Consider the following 23254-nt stretch of genomic DNA (forward strand, 5'->3'; position numbering starts at 1 on the left):
TCGTGGTTGCCAATGGCCAGCTCGCAAGGATAACCAGGTGTACTCATCAAACCGTAAAATGACTGGCTATTAAGTAAATTGGGGCACTGTGAAGACATAAACGTATCCTCATTTTTTTTTTTTTTTTGGACAACGTGCGTAGAACCCGGAATCATCTCAACTCGCGGCTTTTCCCCCAAACCCACGGTTCCCCCACGACTCTCCGCCTACACCGCCCAGACTGCAGAGACGCGGGCTGCACGCGCCCAGCTGACCCGAGACTCCGCAGCACTGAGCTCTGAGCAAAGGACAGGAGCGCAGCTCTGCCTGCCAGTGCAGCTCTGCCTGCTGGCCCAGCTCCACCCAGAGGGACCCGGGCAGCGCGGCCCAGCGGAGCCAGATGAGACGCAGACTCAGCAGCCCTGGAAGGCCGCGGCCCCACTGCCGCCTCCGCTTCCAGCAGCCGCCTCCCCACAGCCTGCGCACGCACCATTTCCAGTCCAGTTGACCTCCTGCGACTCCTGCAGTCAGTAGAAGGTACACAGATACCAAGGAGAGAGACCTAGGGACCTCAGCCAAAGACACAGGACGACAATATGGCGGGGATACAATGGCACCCTAAATGTTATGCAGTCTACGTCACCGAAGACCGAAACTCCTCATTGGACAGTTCACACAGCCACCAAACGTTCTCCCTGATTGGCCAACAATTCGTGGGCCTTCCTTCTGAATCCTGAGTGACAGTAGAAGCATCTCCTTCCTCTCAGGTGAAAGTCATGCATAAGTCTTCAGAGTTGGCCCTCGTTCCTACTATGGAGAGCACCTGGTCCCACCAAAATTTTTCCCCAGATGCATTTAAAGCGCGGGTTGTCCTGGCTTTGGAGGTACTCAGTGGGCAGTTCCTGCCGCTTTTCCCTCAAACTGCCATTGTCGGTGACCTTAGAGAATTTTAGATTGTTTCTGGTGACCACTCATGTCCTCAGAGAAGACTGCCTAAGGCAGGCCAGAAATCCCTGGGGTAAGAGGGAGGGCCTTATACTATCACTTTTCAGAAATGGCGAATGAGGCAGGGAATACTCAAGGCTTTCTTAGAAATAATGTCCCAACCTATTTTCAGACAATAAATATGAATAAAAGAATGCAATTATTCAAGACAGAGAAATTGAGATTTGTAGAAACAAAAATTCCAAAAAGAAAATGAAAAATTCTTACACTTTGGCAATGGGCTCCTCTCTGCTTGGAGCCTGACCCAGTGGCTTGTGATACATTAATCCAAACATCCAGAGCCTCGCTTTCAGTGATCTAACGGCAGCTGGCCAAATGGGCAGTTTCAACAGAGACAGGTGGGCATAAAAAGCTTACCACTTAATATTAATATGTTAATATTAATATATTAAGAAGTCTTTCTGGCACCTCAGATAGAGACCCACACAGTTACCCATAAGATGAGATGAAATAATCTCCTCCTTAATTGCTATAAGAGATCCCTACCACCTCTCAGTCATTTTATGTGAGCTGTATTCATCAAATTGGCTGTGGCTGTTAAACAATGTATTTAATAAACTTTCTACTTTTATCTTTCCTTTTGGGTACATTTATTTATAGCTCATGGTTCAATATCACCACACAAGATAGTTTGATGGTCCCAGATTGATAAATATTAAAGGTTTGGGGCTAGGGAGATGGCTCATTTAAAGTTCTTTTGGGGTACTCAGGTTTGCTTTCCAGAACCTCGTGGTGGTTCACAATTGTCTGTAACTCTAATTCCGGGGGATCTGATGCCTGCCTGATACCCTCTTTTAGCCTCCAAGGGCACCAAGCACACAGTTGGTGCACAGACCATACATGCAGGCAAAATACACCTGCACACAAAATAATAAAATGAAAATAATCAACCTCCTCCCTCAAAAGCGAGTCTTCCAACTCTCTCATCATCTCATCAAACAAGCAACAACAAACTATACAGGCTGCTTTGTGTTGGCCAGCTGCTCCCACTTATGGAGCCTCTTTTGGAGTGTGGTTGGTGTCCCCATGTCACGCCATTAAGGAAAAGCACTTTCTCTCTTCCAGCAACTATTAATTGTAAACAGCATCTTGGGTAGGAGTGGGACTTTGTGACCACTTCCCCTTCCCTGTGCTGGGATTTTTGTCTAACTTTATTGAACTTACACAGGTCTTGCACGTGCTGTCACAGTTTCTCTGAGTTCTTATGTGCATCAGCCCTGTTCTATTGGGAAAACACTGTTTCCTTGAAGTCATCCACCACCTCTGGTCTTAGAATCATTCCACTGCCTCTTCTACACAGATCTCTGCCTTAATTAGTTTCCTTTCCCTTCTTTGATTCTTCAGCTAAGACAGTAAGAAAGATAATTTAGTGCACAAGTGTAGTCCAGGGTAGAGGGCTAGTATGAATCATTTCAGTTGTAAGGCATGCAGTCTCCTAGGTGGTCACTGTCAGTAGAAGGTAATGAATGTCCCAGTTCCAGTAAGACTTATTACCAACAGTACCATACAGTTTAACAACTTGTCCCAGGGTCTCAGCCTTCAGCATCCCTCAGCCTTTGTGGATACACAAACTAATTTACTTGGACACTGCCTGGTCTTTCTTCTCTTGTGCTTCAGCCTCCACGTTCTCTTTTTCCTCCACTTCATTCCCATGGCTCAGGAGTTTCAAGAAAGATGGCGCTGAGGCTGACAGTTACAAGGAATGGTGTGAGTCTTTTGAAATTCAAGGCCTGCTTCCAGTGTCATATCTCATCCAACAAGGCCACACCTCCCAATTCTTCCTAAACAGTCTCATGAGCTGGAGACCAAGTATTCTAATATCTGGGGTATCTTATTCAAACCACCACAATCTGTAGGGTGGGGTGTGACGAAACCATTCCATTTAAGGCTGACGTGTCCAAGCCTCTCATTCTCTGCATGCTGTCTAATTCTGGGTCTCTATGTTATTTACCATCTTCTCTGATTAGGATTGAGTTATGAGTATAGCTGACCTATAAGTATAGCAATATGCCTTATGCTATATTTGTTTATCAGAATAATGGTAGGTTTTCTCCTAGGGCCCATGACTCATCTAGTATCAGGTTCTTGGCCTCATTGATGGTGTCAGGGATGAGTTCCATCTCATGTAACATGCCTTGAATCCAACCCAAAAGAGGTTGATTTCTCCTATAACATTCATGCTACTGTTGACATATTTTGTAGGCAGGTCACTACTGTGGCTCAAAGGGTGCATAGCTGGGTGAGGTGAAGGATTGCTTTTATCCTTGGTAGCATCTTCCAGCTCTATGAACACTAGTAAGTGAGAATGAAACTTCTACTTGAGTGACAGCTTGATTTCTCTGTGTTCTTTGACATAAGCATACGGTGTACTCAGCAAAAAGGTCTTATCATCAGTTTGTGGAAGGTAACCAATAGCATTGACAATAGGCTGTGTGCTGTTTAGGGGTCTGTTTATGCTCTAAATGTGGTGGGATCTTGTTGGGCCCCACTTTGGCCCTGTTTTGAGCCTTTGAGCCTGGCTCAAGCTTCTGCGGCCTTGTAGGAGAGCCTAAGCCTGGCTTGTGTTGAGACCTATTTCAGTCATTTCCATATCAGGGTGACTCAGCAACATCTGTTTGGCCCTACCTCTGCTCTGCCTATGTAGAGCTTTGCTATTGGCCCTGTCAGTCACCTCATACCCTCTGTCACCCTTACCTACCTCCTATGTCATCTCACCCCACCAAAAATCCCCCTCCCTATGCTCTGAGTCTATATAAGTGAGAGAGTGATACAATAAAGTTGAGTTCCTACTTTGACAAGACTCCTGGCCTGGTGTGTTTCTTTTGGGCCATCGACACCATCCTGCTCAGCCCCAGAGAGACCCGGACTGCTTTCCTCTCACCTGGACCTACTGGCAAGGAGCAGACAGATTCTGGGAGAATGGAGCATAAAAGTGAAGTGGACTAAAGTCTCATGGAGTAGCCAACTCTATTCAGAGCATCAAATAATTTATACTCTGAGTCTTAAGAACGGTCACGTGAGAAAAGTTATGCTGAGTTCAAGCTGTATACAATCACAAGAACAACTTGCACATGGCAAAAACCATGTTCTTCCATAGAAGCATATAAACAAGTAACAGTAGCCAGTTATAATTAATCATCTGAAGTAAACTCACTCCTATCTGCTACACCTGGAGGGAGCATGAAAATGTACTCCAAGAGCAGTTTTGTATTTCTGAAGAAACTGAGGTCACAAGACTCTTCTCTTGTTTTCTTTTTTTTTTTTTATAATGTATTTATTTTTTTCAAATCGTAATTTTTTTCTCATTCACACAGGGGTTATAAACACAAAAAGGCAGGACATGGGGAAGGGGATGACACTGGAGCATGGGTGTTCAGAGGGAATACAGATATCTTTCAGAACTGGGTATGGCTGGGTGAAGATTCAGGGGACAGGTCACTATGACTCTGCCTATGATTCACTTGTCCTTATCTAAGTTGGTATTATCCACCAAGGCTACCTATTTACAAGGTCTGTCACTACTCAGGCTGGTAAATTTCCACAAAAGCTGCCTGTTTACATTAGCTTATAGCCATCTGTTTCAATGTTTTTCACAGAGACCCAAGACTTGGTGTTAATACACATGTATGACAGGCCTATTGCTGATTTTAGGCCTATGGATGATTTTAGGCCTTCAGTGTATAAGCAGGGCTGCCCCTGACATCTCCTCCCTTCTCTAAGTATAGAAGGGCTGTGTTGATTCTAATCTTGCGAAGGCGGGGATAGAGGCCTGACCTCCAGTAATTGAAGAGGATCTTGTAATGGCTCTGGTCCCCCTGTCGTTGTCCAGTGAGGCATGAGGGCCATACCCATCCCAATGTCTTTTTTCTGGAGAGGGGATACTTTTGACATCAACCCCTATGCAGTCAGGCTTGTCCCTCAGGGAACCCAGAGAGATATTTTTATCTTTTATTTATATTCCCTTGCAGTGCTTAGCCTCGAAGCCTAAGCAAGAATTCGGATCACCAGTCAGAGGGTGTTCTGGGTGGCCTCTCTCTACTTGATCTAGGGGTGGAAGTCCCCTCTTTTAGGTTGGGTGGAGAAGGGTTTTGGAAACACCCTGGATAGAGTAACAACCTCATCTTGAGTCTTGTGGTCCTCCATAGCTAACTTATGATAATGTATCTGAATAGGTTTTGCTACCAAATTATTTATCTGTTGTTTCACAGAGTTAGTCAACCTATTTGAGGCCCAGGGACCAGAAGAAATAAGCAAAAATAACCCAATTAATGGTCCCAAAATTGTAGGAAGTAGGGTTGACAACCATGGAGAGAGTGAAAACCAATTCTTGTACCAGCATTCATCTTTTTCTTTCTCTCTCTGACTTTTCTCAGGGCCTTCTCTGACCTTTTTCATGCTCTCTTTAACCATCCCTGTCTTGTCTATGTAAAGGCAACATTCTTCTTTAAGGGCTGTACATAGTCAAGAGCTGTACACAGTCTTTTCTACTGTAATAGAGTAAATCAAGTCCAATAAGGATCTTTGCGATTTTTGGAGGTCTCTTCAGACAGCGAAACGAGGGATTTCTTCAAATTAGTGATGTCAGTCTCTGGCTGTTTGATGTTCTCGTCAGTGGCCCGTCGAAGGTCTGAGTAGTATAAGTTTGGAGGCCAGCATCTGGACTAGAACTTCTAACAGCAGACATCACGGGTGATTCATTTTTACCTGAGATACTGCCCGAGTTAAAGCTCCTGGGAGGCCCTCTTCCTCTGGATTTTGTGAGGTTGGGTACAGAGCTGCCACCTGAGATCTGCTCTATGCTTGGGCCCAGACTGGAAGTCCTTGTTTGTTTTCTTGGATTTTTCTCACAAGCACTCAGAACTGATGTTATTCTTAGACCATATCCCAACAGGGTTTATGTGTCACCTTTGTCCAATGGCTTAAGAAGATGTAACTCATTCTTGGTCCTATGGGTTTTATTTGGTAGCCTATGATGTCAGTTTGAAGTATTATCTTTTATGTGCTAACTCCATTTAGATTCTTCTTATATATGTATCTATTATGTGATGATTTATATATGCTCGGCCCAGGGAGTGTCACTATTAGAAGGTGTGGCCCTGTTGGAGTGGGTGTGTCACTGTGGGGTGTGGGATTTAAGACCCTCATCCAAGCTGCCTGGAAGCCAGTATTCTGCTAGCTGCCTTCAGATGAAGCTGTGGAACTCTCAGCTCCTCCTGTGCCATGCCTGCCTGGATGCCGATATGTTCCCATCTTGATGATAATGGACTAAACCTCTGAACCTGTAAGCCAGCCCCAATTAAATGTCCTTATAAGAGTTGCCTTGGTCGTGGTGTCTGTTTACAGCAGTAAAGCCCTAACTAAGATATATTATAAGGAGTTTCTGTTGTGTAATGTGGCTTTTCAAAGGGCCTTCAGTGTTAGCTTTCCCTTTCCATAGTCCATCCATCTCTTTGCCTTCCTTGCCCCATTTAATCTTCCTATTCTGTTTTCCTTTTTATCCCTTTACAACATTATTTGAAGATTCTCACCTTCCCAGAGTCCCTTACCAGCTACAGATTATAAATTAAATTAACTGTTCTCAAGCATAGAACAGGAGTCCATAATTCAGGCTGGAGATAGCTCAGCAGTTAAGAGCACTGGCTGCTCCTCCAGAAGTCCTGAGTTCAATTCCCAGCAACCACATGGTGGCTTACAACTATCTGTAATGGGCTCTGATGCTCTCTTCTGGTGTGTCTGAAGACAACTACAATGTACTTATACACATAAAATAAATAAAAATTCTTAATATAAAAAGGGGGGTTGATAATTCTATGACTCAGGTAAATTTCCCATCCCAATTTGACTTTTCTCCTTAAATTTTTATTTTATTATTATTGTTTTGGTTTTGTGCATGATACCTGATTGTGCTTCTGCATGCTACAAGCATATATATAAAGGTCAGATGTTGGCTCTCTCCTTCTACCTTCATGTGAATGCTAGGGATCAAACTTAAGTCACCAGGTTCCGTGCCAATTGCTTTTACCCTCTAAGCTGGAATTACGGGCAATTCTGAACTGCCCTTTGTGGATGCTGGAAGCTAAACTTGGGACCTCTGCAAGAACAGCAATCACTTTTAATTGCCAAATTATCTCTTTACCCCTCCCAGTTTTCACCCCATTTGTCATCTCCTGTTACCTCCCACCCTCATAAACACACAGAGGTTTTTCTGTATAGCACTAGCTGTCCTGGAACTCTCTCTGTAGATCAGGCTGGCCTTCAACTCAAACGTCCACTTGCCTTTGCCTCCCATGTGCTGATATTAAAGGCATACCACACTATGCCCAGACTCACCTTTTTTTTTTTAAACTTCTGGTTTTGGCTCTCCTTTTCAATAAGCAAACTCACAAGGCCATACCTCATAGGTAGGAGATAGACAAACAATAGATTGTAGGATATCTGCTGTAAGAAATGTCTTATGATACATGGAGATATATGGCTACACAGAGAAACGGGTCCTTCCAGCCCATTGCAGCAGAAAACAAAAACCAAGAAACCAGTAAACTCCCTCCAGACAGTGCAGAGCATCTTCAACACCTACTGATTGCTCCTGTTTTGTTTTGTTTTGTTTTGTTTGATTCCTGAAGCATGAGTAAAGTTTGCCAAACTATCCAAGGTGTAGAAGCCTTCCATTTCCCTCCATAGTCCTTCTGAAATAATAAAGTAAAATAAAATCTACAGAGGTTACATGCACAGAATTGTTAGGACAGAAAAAGATAATGTCTCTGCCTCCATTATCTGGCAGCAGGGATGTGGCAGATGAGATCACAATCCACAGCCACTTCCCTAGTATACAGGATGAGATGAGGAATTGCTTCCCCATGCCAGTGGCTCAGGGAAGCAATTCTTCTCTTAGTAAGTCTAAAATGGCTCACTATTTATAATGAATCCTGTTTTAGCACTTGACAGCAGAAGACTCTGCGAAGCTCAACATGGCTTTTCCTGCTCTCTGTCTCTGTCTCTCTCTGTTTCTCTCTGTCTCTCTGTCTCTGTCTCTGTCTCTCTCTCTCTCACTCGCTCTCACTCTCGCTCTGATATTTTTGAGATGGGGTTTCTCTGTGTAGTTCTGGCTATCCTGAAATTCCCTCTCTAGATTAGGCTAGCCTCTAACTCAGAGATCCACCTGCCTCTGCCTCCAAGGTGCTGGGATTAAAGGCATGAGCCACCACCACCTAGCTATCTGGTTGCTTTTAAAGAGAAAGATTCTTGGGATATGCCCTTAGACAGAGCAGCACCACTCTCTGAGTGATTTGTGTCTGTTTCCTCTGGACAATGTACACTGTATGGCTTATATGAAAAGGAAAAAGTAGAGAGACTTAAATAAATCCTGAGCCACTGGTGCTGGGTGCTAATCACTAATTAGGAAGGTTTACAAATTTGCCTAAGTCTTTGCTCATCACAATTTCTTTGCTGTCACCAGACATGCCTGCTATCAGCATGACCCCAATCACCAACATCCTACATCCCCAGCCACTGTATCCTAGAGAGAGATAGAGAAGTAGTGCTGCCCAACCCCAGCATTAATGTATAAGTTCGAATATCAATAGCAAACACACATTTTTAAAAAAAAAAGAAGTCAGGGAAGCAGAGAGATGACTCAGCAATTAAGAACATTTTTTGCTCTTACAGAGGACCTAGATTTGGTTTCCAGCACCCACTTGGAGGCTTACAACAATCTATAGTTCCAGTTCCAGGGAATCAACACTCTCTCCTAATCAATATGGGCACCAGGCATGCAGAAGGTGGGCATAAATACACGCAGGCAAAACACTCATACACATGAAATATAACAAATAAATCTAAAAATAATAACAAAAGAACCCCTGCTATCCACGCAGGTCTATAGCCACAGAACTTATGGGCTTGGAGAGAGGAGAATCTCTGTGGCTTGCTGGTTTTCCAATCTAACTGAAAAAAAAAAAGTGAGCTCCAAGTTCAAGAAGAAAACCTGTATCAAGGGAATAAAGTATGAAGTGGCATATTCGATGTCCTCCTCCTCCCTCCATGGCTCGTTTGTACACACACACAGACACACACACACAGACACACACAGAGAGAGAGAGAAAGAGAGAGAGAAAGAGAGAGAGAAAGAGAGAGAACAGGGGAGCCAGGACTCTCCTGGTCTCATATTGAAAGAATGAAATTGAATATCTTGTCTTCATTTGACCCAGTTTTGGCATGAAGTAGGCAAACAATTTGCAGTGGGAAGCAGAGCCCTGAAGTCAGTGATTTCACACTAAAGCCCATTTGGAGCCTGTGAAGAGTTTGGGCAATGTCGTTCCCTGGGTGCTTCCAGGACAGTTGTCCTTCCCTGAGTGTGGCCTCCCGCTGTTCAGAACTGCTACAGGAATGTTGACCAGCCAGAGAAGCTGCATAGCACTGGAGAGAGTAAGAGTAGTGTGCAGATATACTTGGAGATGCTGGCATTTCTGTGGCTGCAGCTCTGCTTGTCGTGGGGCTGTTTCCTGGACAGTTCTCATTTGGCACCTGACCTAGTTAGGGTTACTACCACTATGATGAAAAAACATCACCTAATGTAAATTGGGGATAAAGGGTTTCTTGGGCATACATTTCCCTCTATGTCTGGCTTTAAATACAATGTATAGTAAAGTCTATATCTGGCTTTCAGTGATATGTATTGTAAAGCCTTTGTGTCTGGCTTTAACTGAAATGTTTTAACAAAGCTTATGCTATGTTTGGGTTAATTAGTAGAAGCTGAGAAGTTGTTTTGAGACTGTTTGAACCGTGAAGAAATGCTGTCTCTCTAGAGAATCTGCACTATGGAGAGCTTGCAGCAGCACCAACCTTGATCCTAAGCCACTCCTGGCAATCCTGAAGTTTTTACTTTCGAGTATGACTAGCTATGGTCAAAAGGGACTGAGATTTGTGTAGGAAGGTAACTTTGGTATCTGGAACCCTTCCTAACACCAATTAACCTTGTATAATGTTTGAATAAAGTAACTAGAGTAAGCTAGCTGCATGTCAGTCTTTTCCAAGAAGCTCGAACCACTCTGCTCCTTTGGAAAATGAAGGCGTAGCATCTTGGTGAGCTTCTCTCTCTACTGCAGCACCTATGACCAACATCAATCAATACTTAGCTAAATTTCCAACTCTCAGAGTTTTAAGATTATTTTGATTTATGATTTTGAGAATTTATCTGGGTAATATAACTACAAATAATAATATGTGATGCTTGTCTCAATTTCTGCAGATACAGTACCAAAACATGTGGAAGAAGTATTTTAGATATTGTATACCTCTTCCAGACCAAAAAAAAAAAAAGAGCATATCCTAATGAGGTTATTGAGGATACCATCTTTAAATGTTTTTAACTGGAGCTGGATAGATGACTTGGCTGTTAAAAGCATCTTTTAAAAGAAGATCTGGGTTTGGTTCCTAGCATCATCCATGGTGGCTTACAACTGCTTGTAACTCCAGTTCCAGGGCACCAGATTCCCACTGGCTGCATCAGGCATTTACACACGTGTGGTACACAAAAATGCATGCAAGCACACATCCACATAAATTTTTTAAAAAATAAACCTTTTCAAGTTTATAATTACATTGTAATTGTCTTGAGGGGGAGGGGCTTAAGAATGACATGTGAAAGATCAGAGGACAACCTTGGGAGTCAGTTCTCTTATCACCATGTGGGTCCCAGGAGCTGAACTTAGGTTGTTAGCCTTCGTAGCAATTGTGTTTATGCCAAGCCATTTTCTGGCCCAGGACATCATTCATCTGTACCTCGAGACAGGGGAGCTCATGTTTAGATATAGAAAAGCATCTTTGGACTGTAGTGGTAATAGTGTGATGGAACCAATCCCCAGTTATCTGGGGACTGTGTTAAATCTGGGTTGTGTTAGAATTGAGTTGTGGAGGGCTGGTGAGATGGCTCAGCAGTTAAGAGCACTGACTACTCTTCTAGAGGTCATGAGTTCAAATCCCAGCAACCACATGGTGGCTCACAACTATCTACAATGAGATCTGATGCCCTCATACGGGTGTCTGAAGACAGCTACAGTGTACTTACATATAATAAATAAATAAATCTTTAAAAAAAAAAGAATTGAGTTGTGGAATACCTAGTTTGTGTTTTAAAACTAACTGGTGTTCTGCAAATACCTCACAGCTAATATCAGAGGTAACATCACAAAAAGACACCACAGGTTAAAGATTTCAATTGGTTATGTTGTAGGTTTGTCCTCTATTGAGCCTGTAGAAGAGGGAGCTTTGCATACTGGAAGGAAAGGAAGTTAGGGTACACGTGTTAGTTTACAGGCAGTTCCACTAGGCTCCTCCCAGGGACCTAGCAACTGTTATATCATCACCTGAGATTACCACCACCACCACCACCACCACCACCACCACCACCACCACACTGCTCCTCTACTCCCATCTGTTTGCCTGTCTCCATGTCCACTCATCGGCCTCAACCTTTTCCCAGGTCCTCACTCCTCTCTCCTTCTCCCAATTAACCCCCTTTATACCAAATCTGTTGCATGGCATAATTACCCAGGGGCACACCGTGGCATGGGACCACCAGGTACCCCCTTGTGACATTTTATTTCACAACAATGTGGAGGTCCCAGATTGAAATCTTTTCTGGTTTCCCTCACTTATTTCTGGGGATAAAAGTGTCCTGGGCTGTGCATAAACAGTGAAAGAGCTTTAAGCTTAGAAATATGTTTGATGTCAGTGGGTCTCCTTGGGACGTGTGAGTAAACCACACAATTGTAAGACTTAAAGTTTATGTCTAGAATCAAAAATTAAAGAGGTTTCTGGCTTATAAGTTATTAGATGTGGTTAAAACTCTAGTATCTGCAACAAAAGATTAACTTTAAACTTGTAGCTTGAAGTTGGTAATTGCAAGTCTGTGCTTAGATAATTTTGAAGAAATCATGCAGCACAGTTCCATTCTGGGATATAAACAACATGTGGCTTTCACCATGTTTTCTAGGATTGGGGAAGATGGAAGCCATAAAGCTTCACCACCATCTTGACTAAAGGCATGAGATTGGCATAGCATGAGCTCACGTTCGTCCCCAAAGATGATTTAAAATTAGGATATGACCGCCGGGCGGTGGTGGCGCACGCCTTTAATCCCAGCACTCGGGAGGCAGAGGCAGGCGGATTCTGAGTTCGAGGCCAGCCTGGTCTACAGAGTGAGTTCCAGGACAGCCCGGGCTATACAGAGAAACCCTGTCTCGAAAAACCAAAAAAAAAAAAAAAAAATTAGGATATGAATTTTGTATGATTCCTGTCCTATATTAAAAACCAGGTTTCCAACCTCTACCCATCATCACTTGTGGCAGGTGGCAGGAGCTGACCCCAGGGTCATGAAAGAGGGACAGCTGTCCCTGCTGCTCACCAGCTGCAGCATTCAGGAGAATGGGTCCTGTACCTTACCTGGGCAGCACAGTAGAGCTGACCTGGTGGCCAAGGTGCAGGAGAGCCAGCCCCAAGGACACGAGAGTAGGAGAGCTGAGCCTGCCCCTTGCTGCATTGGCTGAGCTAGCCACAGCACTGTTGGAGAGCTTACCTTGATGCTGGTGAAGGAGAGCTGGAGGGCTGACCAACTGTGCTACCTCCTGGGCCTACATCCAGGGTTTTGAGTTGGCCTACCCCAATATCTACCCCGTTCATGATCTGCTGGAGCTCATGAAAGAGTCGGTCCTGCAGATCCAAAGCTGCTGGATCTCCATGACACAGATATCTGAGAAGAGTCCCAGTGAGGTTCTGGGATTATTGATAATGTAGCAGAATCCAGAGGCCTTGAACCAGACCAATGACTCATTGCAACGAACATTTGTAGGTAAAAATGTGTGGACAGAGAGATACACTGTGTGACATACTACAGTTTCCACAACATGATGATGGTGATGATGATGATGATTTTATTTTATTTTATTTTATTTTATTTTATTTTATTTTATTTTATTTTGGGCAGGAGAGGTTGCAAGTGTGGAAGGCTGATACGAAGGGGTGAAGAGATGAGTGGAACCTGGGTGCATGATGTGAAATTCACAAAGAATCAATAAAAAGTTTTTTAAAACAACATTTCTCTAATTATTTCATCGTCCTTTCATATTGTCCAGTGAATACTGTCATATTTTCCATCAGCATAGTGAACTGTGAGTCTTATTTAGTATTTCATTAATGTGGGCTATGATATCCAGGAACAGCTTCTAAGTGTGGTCTCAGTTATATAGGATGTGTTCAGTTTCCAAACAAGTGGAAGTCAGTGTTAACTATCATCTATAAGAGCAGTCCCTTACTTATAATCTGAGCGAGTGAGCTCGCTGTAAACAGCACTTGAGAAATAACCAAGGACTCAAAGCGGCATAGCAGTTCAACAGCTAGTATATTGTTGGTGTAAATTGGAAAATGAAGCCATTTAATGATGTCTTAAAATCTGTTATGTATTCATTAAGATATGTCTGTGTAGAGGATGGGGGTTGCAAGATCCAGAGGAGAACTCTTTGGAGACCTCTCTCTTTTTCCGCCTGTATGTGGGTTTGCTCACAACTGTTTCTTTTTACAATATCACAGAATTCAGACTTGCTAGAATTTCTATGTATGCAGCAGTATGGGAGGTCTTCAGGCAATTCCATTCTTTTGACAAACATGAAAAAACTCAACACTGAAGAATAATCCTGAATATAAGACAAAGGTCTCATGACCTTTCTAGCAAAAATTAGAACATATATCACTATTAAAAGTTTCTAGAAACAGCTCGGGTTGACTCTGAATTTAATTCACAGAAGTAAACAAATGAAGCGTGGGCAGAAACCCCAACTAGAAGAGATACCCAAAAGCCTTCCATTGACACAAGTGTAAATATGCACTGGATGAAGACCCTGAGAATGTTGAAAATAGAAGTTTCCAGTTGAAGTGAATTATGAAATGCTTCATCAATTGAATCCTATAAGTGGAAATAATGCGAAGAACAAAGCCATTTGTGTAGAATTTCACAGAAACTAAAGACCAGAAGGAAATTATCTAAAGTTTGTACATTTGTCAGTGGCTCATCTTAAAGTGGCCTCTTGTGCTTACACCATTACAAACCTTTGCTGGATCAATAGCTCTAGCAGAAACATACATTCATTCTACACAAAGTTGTTCTGCTGGTCTCTGAAGTGAAGGTCCCTTTTGGAAAACTAGGAACTCAAGCAATGGAGTCAAAATTCTATCCAAGTCATGTGGGCTCCTTTAGGAGTCAGTGACCTTTGAGGATGTCGCTGAGAAGTTTATCCTGGAGGAGTGGGCTCTCTGCCTAATCCATCCCAGAAGAACCTCTACAAAGATGTGATGCAGGAAACCTCGAGGAACCTGTCCTCTATATGTAAATATGTCATAATTCCTTTAATTAGTAAAGAGACATTTAGGCAATCCCATATGTGAGATGGGATTACAAATTTTGCTAAAATACATTGATAATTTTACTGTAATGTGATAATTTATAATTAGTTTTCTGGGTCTGATTTTAGGAAACAAACTGGAGTACCAAAACATTGAAAATCCCCAGAAAAGCCAGGCATGGTGACACATGCCTTGGCCAAGGTGCAGGAGAGCCAACCCCAAGGACAGGAGAGTAGGAGTGACCTTACCTCTGTTTGGCTGCTATATTGGATGAACTAAGCACTTAGAAGCAGAGGCTGTCCTATTTGTGGGTATAAGGCTAGCCTGGTCAACATAGTGAGTTCCAGGACAGCCAGGAATATGTAGTAAGATCTTGTCTCTCAAAAAACAAAAGCCAATGAGAACAATTTTTAAAAAGAAAAGAAAAAGAAAATCCCCAGAGAAAACTAAGGTAATTTGTGTTCAGAGAGATAGCCATGTGCTGTGTTCCTTAAATTTTGTTGTACAATTGGATATTTTACAGAGAAGTAAAAGATAAAAATATATACAGCTTAAAACTCAGTTAAAGCTCAGGAAACTTTCTCTAAAACTACAAGCACGCTCAGCTTCTGCAACCTCATTTTGTTTCAAATAGGGTGTCTCTGTGTAGCCCTGCATGTTCTGGAACTCACTCTGTAGACCAAGCTGGCTTTGAACGCAGAGATCTGCCTGCCTCTGCCTCTCAAGTGCTGGAATAAACAGCATGTTTCACCACCACCAGGCAGCATTGGCAGTCTTAAAATATTCCAAATATTCTGGTAGTGGAAACAAAAAGATTATATTTTGTTCATCTTTTATATATACCAATTTTGTTCCAAGAACAATGTTATTAAAATTGAAATAATGACATATATGACCTCTGCATATAAGGTATATAGTAAATAAAAATGAGATTTCTTTATAGACTATGACTGTTAATTAAATATTAAGATATCTCTTTGTGGATATAAAAGTAGTTCAAAATTCAAATTACTTTGACCATTAGTATTGCCTACCAAAACTGTGCACAGAATTGAGTACTGAAATGTATATTTAAATGTGACATAGACGTGTTTGCTACACATGGAGATAGCACAGCCAATCATCAATATTACTCTTTTGTTTGAGTTGTGCTCAAATCAAGTTGCAGAACATTCAATGCAAATGTGTTTAAAAATTCTTTTTTTGTTTTTTTGTTTTTGTTTTTGTTTTTGTTTTTCGAGACAGGGTTTCTCTGTGTAGCCCTGGCTGTCCTGAAACTCACTCTGTAGACTAGGCTAGCCTTGAACTCTCGAACTCAGAAATCCGCCTGCCTCTGCCTCCCAAGTGCTGGGATTAAAGGCGTGCGCCACCACCGCCTGGCTGTTTAAAAATTCTTACAGAGAAAAGAATCACCATTTTTTAATTGGTGAATCATTAATAAACAAGATCTTGGTAATGTGTTTTTGCTTTCCTGTGGCAGTCAGCTAATGAAGAAATTCTGGGACTATAAAGATCATCAGTTTGTAATAGTCTTCAACTTCACTATGGAGGGTACTGTGAGCTAAAACATTTATCTGGAAGTACATAAATGAAAAAGAAATGGGTGTACAAAACTAGCCATTGGCTATTTATCTCTAGGTGTGTGCCTTAAATCTAACCCAGAACACAAAGAATATGAAGATCGGGAATACAGAAAGAAATTGTATAAGAAAAGGAATTTGGATTCACCTCCAGCTCTCCATGATTTGTTCAGAAGTATGAAAGTATTCACACTGTACAGAGATCAAATAAAATAAGAACTGTGATGAAAACTTCAGTTTTGGTCAAAATTGTAAAAGTATTGCACTGATAAAAATACCAACAATGTAAGCAAAATGTGGGAAAGCTTTCAGTTCTTCAGGTACTTTCCAAGGCACAAATACCATCACTGCACAATGTAAGCTGTGTGGGAAAGAGTTTGGTTTTCCCACCTCCCTGCAAGTACATGCAAGAGTCAATACTGAGGAGAAGCCCCACACATGTAAACAATGTGGAAAACACTTTGGTTATTCCGTTGCATAGCACAGAAAAGAGCCCACACTGTTAAGGGGTCTAAGTGTGTAATCGCTGTGCTAAAACTGTTCATTGTTCCAGTTCTCCTCAGAGTCACAGAAGAGTTCACACTGGAGAGAAACCCTATGGATACAAGAAATGGGGGGGAAGGCTTTAGGTTTGTAAGTTGCCTTAACACACAAGAACACCCCTCTGTAAGAGAGGGGCCTTACATATGGAGACAGTTTGGGAAAGCCCACTTTACTGTGAATCACTCACAAAATTACAAATCAATTACAGTGGTGTGATTCCCAGTGTTTGTACGTAATGTTGCAAACCGTTTTGTTGACTTGGTAGCTTTCACAGAAGTAAATACAATCACATTGGAGATAACTGAATTTGTGCTAGCCATGTGGGAAAATAACCTGTAGGTTTGGTCGTTCAAAAAATACGAATGGAGAGAAGCCATTGTTTTTTAAATGCAGAAGTGATTTTTCTACAAAAAACCACCCGAGTACATGAAAGAAATCACACTAGAGAAAAGGCACTGTTACCATATGTGATTTGGTAAAGCTTTCTGTAGTTTCAGATCGTGTGGAAGATGTGAGAAAGCACAAAATGGAGGGAAGCTTTACATGTACAATGTAGAAAAGCTTTCCCTTCTTCCCCATTTCCCTCTTCCCGATGAATGCATGGAGACGGTCACACTTCAGAGAAACCCCTCATATATAGATGATCTTGGGAAGCCTTCCTATCAGTCAGCACTCATCCTTTCACAGACATGAAAGAACACACTGTAGTGTGAACTTAATACAGAAATTTTGAAGTCATCCTTATCACTCTGATAACACTTAAAGCATACACATGGTGGGGGCTAGGGAGAGGACTTAGTGGTTAAGAGCACTTATAGGTCTTGTAGTGGACCTGGGTTCACTTTCTAGAACGAATGTAGTGGCTCACAAGTTCACTATCAGGGAGTCTGATGCCCTCTTCTGACCTTTGCAGGTACCAGGCATATACATGGTGCATATACATACATGCGGACAAAACTGAATAAAATAAAAATTTAAAAATCACTTTTAAAAAGAACCTTCATAGGGAGAACTATCAGTGGAAAACACAGGAACACCTCTTGGTTCAGTCAGCAGATAATGGACAAACATGGTGTGAAGTTCTGATTTGATTAAAAGGGATGTTCAGGCTTACAAGCACACACCAGATGAAAACCTGTGCTGTTGAAAACACTGAAAAACCAGAGAAGTATTATATAGGGAACGTCCTTTGAAAATTCTTCCTGCTTAATCTAATGAATGTCAGTAGTATGAAGGACCAGACAGAGATTAATTTTTGATAGAATGTCTCATAAAATGCATATTTCAAATGCAATATTATCGATATGTTGTATTTATTCAAAATTCTTGTGTTCTGTAAAGATGATTCAGTGGTGAACACTTGCTGACCTTCCAGAGGCCTGAATTCTTTTTCTGGTCCACATCAATCAACTCACATCTGCCTGTGACTCTAGTGTCAGGAGAGTCTCCTCCCCAACACATGTGACGTACATTCATACATACACATAAAAATAGCTGTTGAAACAGGTCTCAAGTGTTTGGTGTTGCTTTTGTTTCTCAGAAAGAATTTTTCCAAAAATTCCAGGTTGACCCGGAATGGTCAATCTTCCTTCCCTTACTCTTGAATGTTTAGTGAAAAATGTCTGCCTCCACATCCATTCCCAGTAGCTCATTTTTTTGTTTGTTTGTTTAGCTTTGTCTTTTTTTTTTTAAGACAGGTTTTCTCTGTGTAGCCCTGGTTGTCCTGCAACTAGTTCTGTAGACCAGGCTGAGCTCAAACTCAGAGGTTCACTTGCCTCTGCCTCCTGAGTGCTGGGGTTAGAGGCATGCGCCACCACCTCCTGAGTGCTGGGGTTAGAGGTGTGCGCCACCACCAACCACGTCTTAACACAACTTCTCTCCATTTTTACCTCTAATTTTACTCTACAAAGTATGCATCAAGCATGCTCTGCTACAGGGGCATAATGAACTAGAAAAGGGGAGAGAAAGGATTACATGGGACAATCCAAGTCTAATCTTTATATCCTGAGGAAGAGAGGCAAAGAGAGAAAGCAAGAGTGTTATAGAGGCGGGTCAAGACCAGATGGTAAGATATGAAGAACAAATCCCTAAGCAGAAAGCCAGAGAGTAGCAGCTGGAATCTGGGGCAAGTGAGATTTTAGAATTTGTAGTTTGGGAGTTGGCGACATAGCTTTCGTGTGATAATGGTGTTTGCCACCAAGCCTGAATTTGATCTCTGGGATGCACAGGGTATCCTCTGACCTCTGACCTGCTGTGTATACACACAAACACACACACACGCACACACACACACACACACACACACAGAACCAAACCAATAAGTAAGCAATACATTTGTTTTCTTAAGATTTCAGAATCTCTAGTTTGGTATACAAAGTTTTTGTCTATAGCGGGCCTGAGGAACCTAATTGAAAATTCTCGTTCATTGAACGAGAATTCGGTCAATGTGGTCTCATTGTCATCAGCACAGCTGGGCTTACATGCAATCAACCATGTCTAAGGGACCTGCAGTTGGCATTGATCTTGGCACCACCTACTTCTGTGTGGGTGCCTTCCAGCATGGAAAGGTGTAAATCATTGCCAATGACCAGGGTAACCACACCATGCTGAGTTATGTTGTTTTAATTGACACAGAACAATTAATTGGGGATGTGGCCAAGAATCAGGTTGCAATAAACCCCACCAACACAGTTTTTTATGCCAAACATCTGAATAGACATAGGACATCATTGATGATGCTGTTGTTCAGTCTGATATAAAACACTGGCCCTTCATGGTGGTGAATGATACAGGCAGGCCCAAGATCCAAGTCAAATACAAAGGGGAGACAAAAAGTTTCTACCCAGAGAAAGTGTCCTCAATGGTTCTGACAAAGATGAAGGAAATTGCAGAAGCATACCTTGGAAAGTCTGTTACCAATATCGTGGTCACAGTGCCAGTTTACTTCAGTGACTTTCAGCTCCAGGTAACAAAAGATGCTGGAACTATTGTTGACCTCAATGTACTTCAAATTATCAATGAACCAACTGCTGCTGCTATTACTTATGGCTTAGATAAGAAGGTCTGAGCTGAAAGGAATGTGCTGACTTTTGACTTGGGAGGTGGCACTTTTGATGTGTCAATCCTCCCTATTGAGGATGGAATTTTTGAAGTCAAATCAACAGCTGGAGACACCCACTTGAGTGGAAAAGACTTTGACAACCGAATGGTCAACCATTTTATTTCTGAGTTTAAGCAAAAGCACAAAAAGGACATCAGTGAGAACAAAAGAGCTATCAGTGTCTTCGAACTGTTTGTGAGCGGGCCAAGTGCACACTCTCCTCCAGCACCCAGGCCAGTATTGAGAGTGATTCTCTCTATGAGAGAATTGACTTTTATACCTCTAATTCCCTGGGCTCAATTTGAGGAATTGAATGCTGACTTGTTCCGCAGCACACTGGACCCTGTAGAGAAGGCCCTTCGAGATACCAAACTAGACATGTCACAGATCCATGATATTGTCTTGATGGGTGTTTCTACCAGAATCCCCAAGATTCAGAAGCTTCTACAAGAATTCTTCAATGGAAAAGAACTGAATAAGAGCATTAACCCCAATGAAGCTGTTGCCTATGGTGCAGCTGTCCAGGCGGCCATTCTACCTGGAGACAATTCTGAGAATGTTCAGGATTTGCTGCTCTTGTATGTCACTCCTCTTTCCCATGGTATTGAAACTGCTGGTAGGGTCATGACTGTCCCCATCAAATGCAATACCACCATTCCCACCGAGCTTCACCACCTACTCTGAGAACCAGCCAGGTGTACTCATTCAGGTGTGGTCCTAGAATTTTGTGTGGTTTGTATAGAAAACCCAGGGGAGTTTCTCTCTTGATGATGGATTCCAAAACCATTTGTAGTTTCCACCAGAAACACTGTGTTGGCTAGTTCCTTCCTTGGATATCTGAGCGACTGATCTTCCCCAAATTGAGCTTAAGCCACGCTAGTAATTTCTAAATTGGATGTCTTAACTTCTCTTGCCTTTTTCTTCAAGGTGTATGGAGGTGAAAGGGCCATGACCAAGGACAACAACCTGCTGGGAAAGTTTGAGCTCACAGGCATACTTCCAGCACCCTGTGGGGTTCCTCAGATTGAGGTTACTTTTGACATTGATGCCAATGGCATCCTCAGTGTTTCTGCTGTAGATAAGACCACAGGAAAGGAGAACAAGATCACCATCACCAAGGACAAGGGCTCCTTGAGCAAGGAGGATATTGAGCGCATGGTCCAAGAAGTCAAGAAGTACAAAGCTGAGGATGAGAAGCAGAGAGATAAGGTTCCTTCAAGAACTCCCTGGAGTCCTATGACTTCAGCATGAAAGCTACTGTTGAAGATGAGAAACTTCAAGGCAAGATCAATGATGAGGACAGAGAAAATTCTTGACAAATGCAATGAGATCATCAGCTGGCTGGATAAGAATCAGACTACAGAGAAGGAAGAGTTTGAGCATCAGCAGAAAGAACTGGAGAAAGTCTGCAAGCCTATCATTACCAAGCTGTACCAGAGTGCTGGTGGCATGCCTGGAGGAATGCCTGGTGGCTTCCCTGGTAAAGAAGCTCCTACATCTGGTGGTGCTTCCTCAGGTCCCACCATTGAAGAGGTGGATTTAGTCAGTCCAAGTAGAGGGTGTAGCATTGTTCCACAGGGACCCAAAACAAGTAACATAGAATAATAAAACTATTTAAATTGGCACAAAAAAGGAGAAAGTTCTCACATGGAGGGCTCAAGGAAAGCACTGAGATAGATAGACACTGAGGGACAGGAAGTTTATTAGGAGAGGGACTAACACTGATGGCAGACAGATAACAGTGTGATTGGAATTCTCAGGAGTGCCTGGCTGAAGGCCTAAAAAACACATTAAAATACCATACTTAACATTTAATTATTGAGAGGGACAAAAGACATTCAGACAGTGTAAGCCTTTGGAAGAGCTAATGTAGGAGGAAGGAGGGAGACATGGCTGAAAGCCAATTGAGTTAGTTCAACCCTGTGTTTTAAGTGCCACTGGCGTTTTTACCAAGAGACTGGCATTGCGATGTGCCTACATGCTGTGGGCAGTGAACTGTCTCATCTTCTGATTCAGTCATTAATAAGACTGCTCTCTCACAATGTAAGATTTCAGCTTTCCTCTGACTTCTAAACCATTAAAAGAAACATCTTTATCCACTCTGGTCAGTCCTGAGTTTTCTCTTTGGATCTCAATATTCTGTCTACCACTAACAAACAATCTGGTTCAGTGTTCCTCTTGAACTCATCCAATATACATATCTTGTAGGGAGACCCTGCCAGTAAGTAGGGAAATGATCCAATCTGGGTGTGAGAAAAATGAAACTTGGTTCAGCCCAGCTTAGGCCAAAATTTGAGAGCCTGATACCAACTGGTTTATTTTAGCAATATTTAAGAATAGCCTTATTTTGGAAAAAAGTTTTCTGGTAACGGTTATCTCAATCCCAAGTGGACAACAAATCTAAGACACGTTTACATTGAGATTCTTTACAAATTGCATCTGGCTTCTCTCACAAATATGAATACTGTTGATGTATGATAAGCATGATGATGTTTGATAATCCACAGCTCAGTCTCCAGAACCCACATGGTGAAAGAGAAAACCAATTCCCTCAAGTTGTTCCCTGACCTCCATTCATGAACTGTGGAATGTGTAGGCCTCCCAAACACAAAATAAATAGATCAATGTAATAAAAACTTTAAAAATAATTAGTTGATAAAAGAACAGGGAGGGAGATGTGGCTTAGCAGGTTAAGGTGCTTGCTATCAAGTCTGATGATATGAGTTTGATCTCTGGGTCAGGGTTAGGGTTAGGGTAAGGGTTAGTGTCTGGGTCAGGGTTACGGTTAGGGTATGGTTATAGGATAGAATTTGTTGCTACAAGTTGTTCTGACATCCACAGGTGTGTCAGTGCATAACTATATACATGTGCATGTGTTCACATGCACACACACATACTATAAACAAGTGTAAATGTAAATGTTTTAAAGGAATAGACATAATAGGGCTGGTAAGAAGGCTCAGCAAACAAAGGTATGTATGATACAGGAGACCACATAAATAGTTGGACGCTGTATGCATAGCTATAGCCCCAGCACTCTCATGGTGAGAAAGAGGCTTAGGCAAGAGACTCGTCTTGAATGTCTAGGCCACCAGCATATCTAGGGTAGCAGCAACACAGAAGTAGGAGAGCAATGGTGGATGGGTGAGGCAGGGGAAAGGAAAGGAAGAGAGAGAGAGAGAAAGAGAGAGAGAGAGAGAGAGAGAGAGAGAGAGAGAGAGAGGCGTTTCTCAAAATCAAGGTGTAAGAAGAGAATCATCTCTTTCGTGTTGCCCTCTGACTTACACACAGATAAGGGAGCTCCTATACTCCTGTAGGCATAAAGTTTTCTCAACCTACTTTAATAAGCATTCATCCTCCACTCTTTCCCACCACCCACGAAAAGTGGTGGAAAAGAAAAGTTATTAATACACAGGGAGGTAGGCCTGTTTAGAAATAGTTCTTTGGGAGCAAGTCTAATCTTCATTGTCAGGATATTAGCAGTTCGGTCCAGTAGCAAACACCAAATATAAACCAGAGGCTTCAGTCCAGTCTTGTCAGCAGACATCATTCACAAACCAGCAACTGTAGTCCAATACACTTGTCAGTCACCCCTAGTAAAAGCCTTTCTTTACTCACTGAGTCTGCTCCTAGATACTGCTTTCAGGAATTT

General features: G+C 42.3%; 1 protein-coding gene and 1 pseudogene across 5 annotated transcripts in view; one reads left to right on the top strand and one right to left on the bottom strand.

Moving 5' to 3' along the window:
* The window catches only part of LOC114634939 (zinc finger protein 20-like), a 9735-nt gene extending 9175 nt beyond the window's left edge, over nucleotides 1-560 (bottom strand). For all 5 annotated transcript variants that reach the window (XR_003713395.1, XM_028783564.1, XM_028783563.1 and 2 more), the window contains exon 1: nucleotides 470-560. Coding sequence is in view for 4 of the 5 variants with exons in the window: in XM_028783564.1 (XP_028639397.1) it covers nucleotides 470-472 (3 nt within the window). In the remaining variant the exon portion in view is untranslated. The remainder of the gene's footprint in view (nucleotides 1-469) is intronic.
* Nucleotides 561-18994: 18434 nt separating this feature from the next.
* Nucleotides 18995-21207, top strand: LOC114634956 (annotated as a pseudogene).
* Nucleotides 21208-23254: the final 2047 nt, after the last annotated feature.

Source organism: Grammomys surdaster, unplaced genomic scaffold (assembly GCF_004785775.1).
Source record: "Grammomys surdaster isolate TR1022 unplaced genomic scaffold, NIH_TR_1.0 1149, whole genome shotgun sequence".
NCBI classification, from domain to species: Eukaryota; Metazoa; Chordata; class Mammalia; order Rodentia; family Muridae; genus Grammomys; species Grammomys surdaster.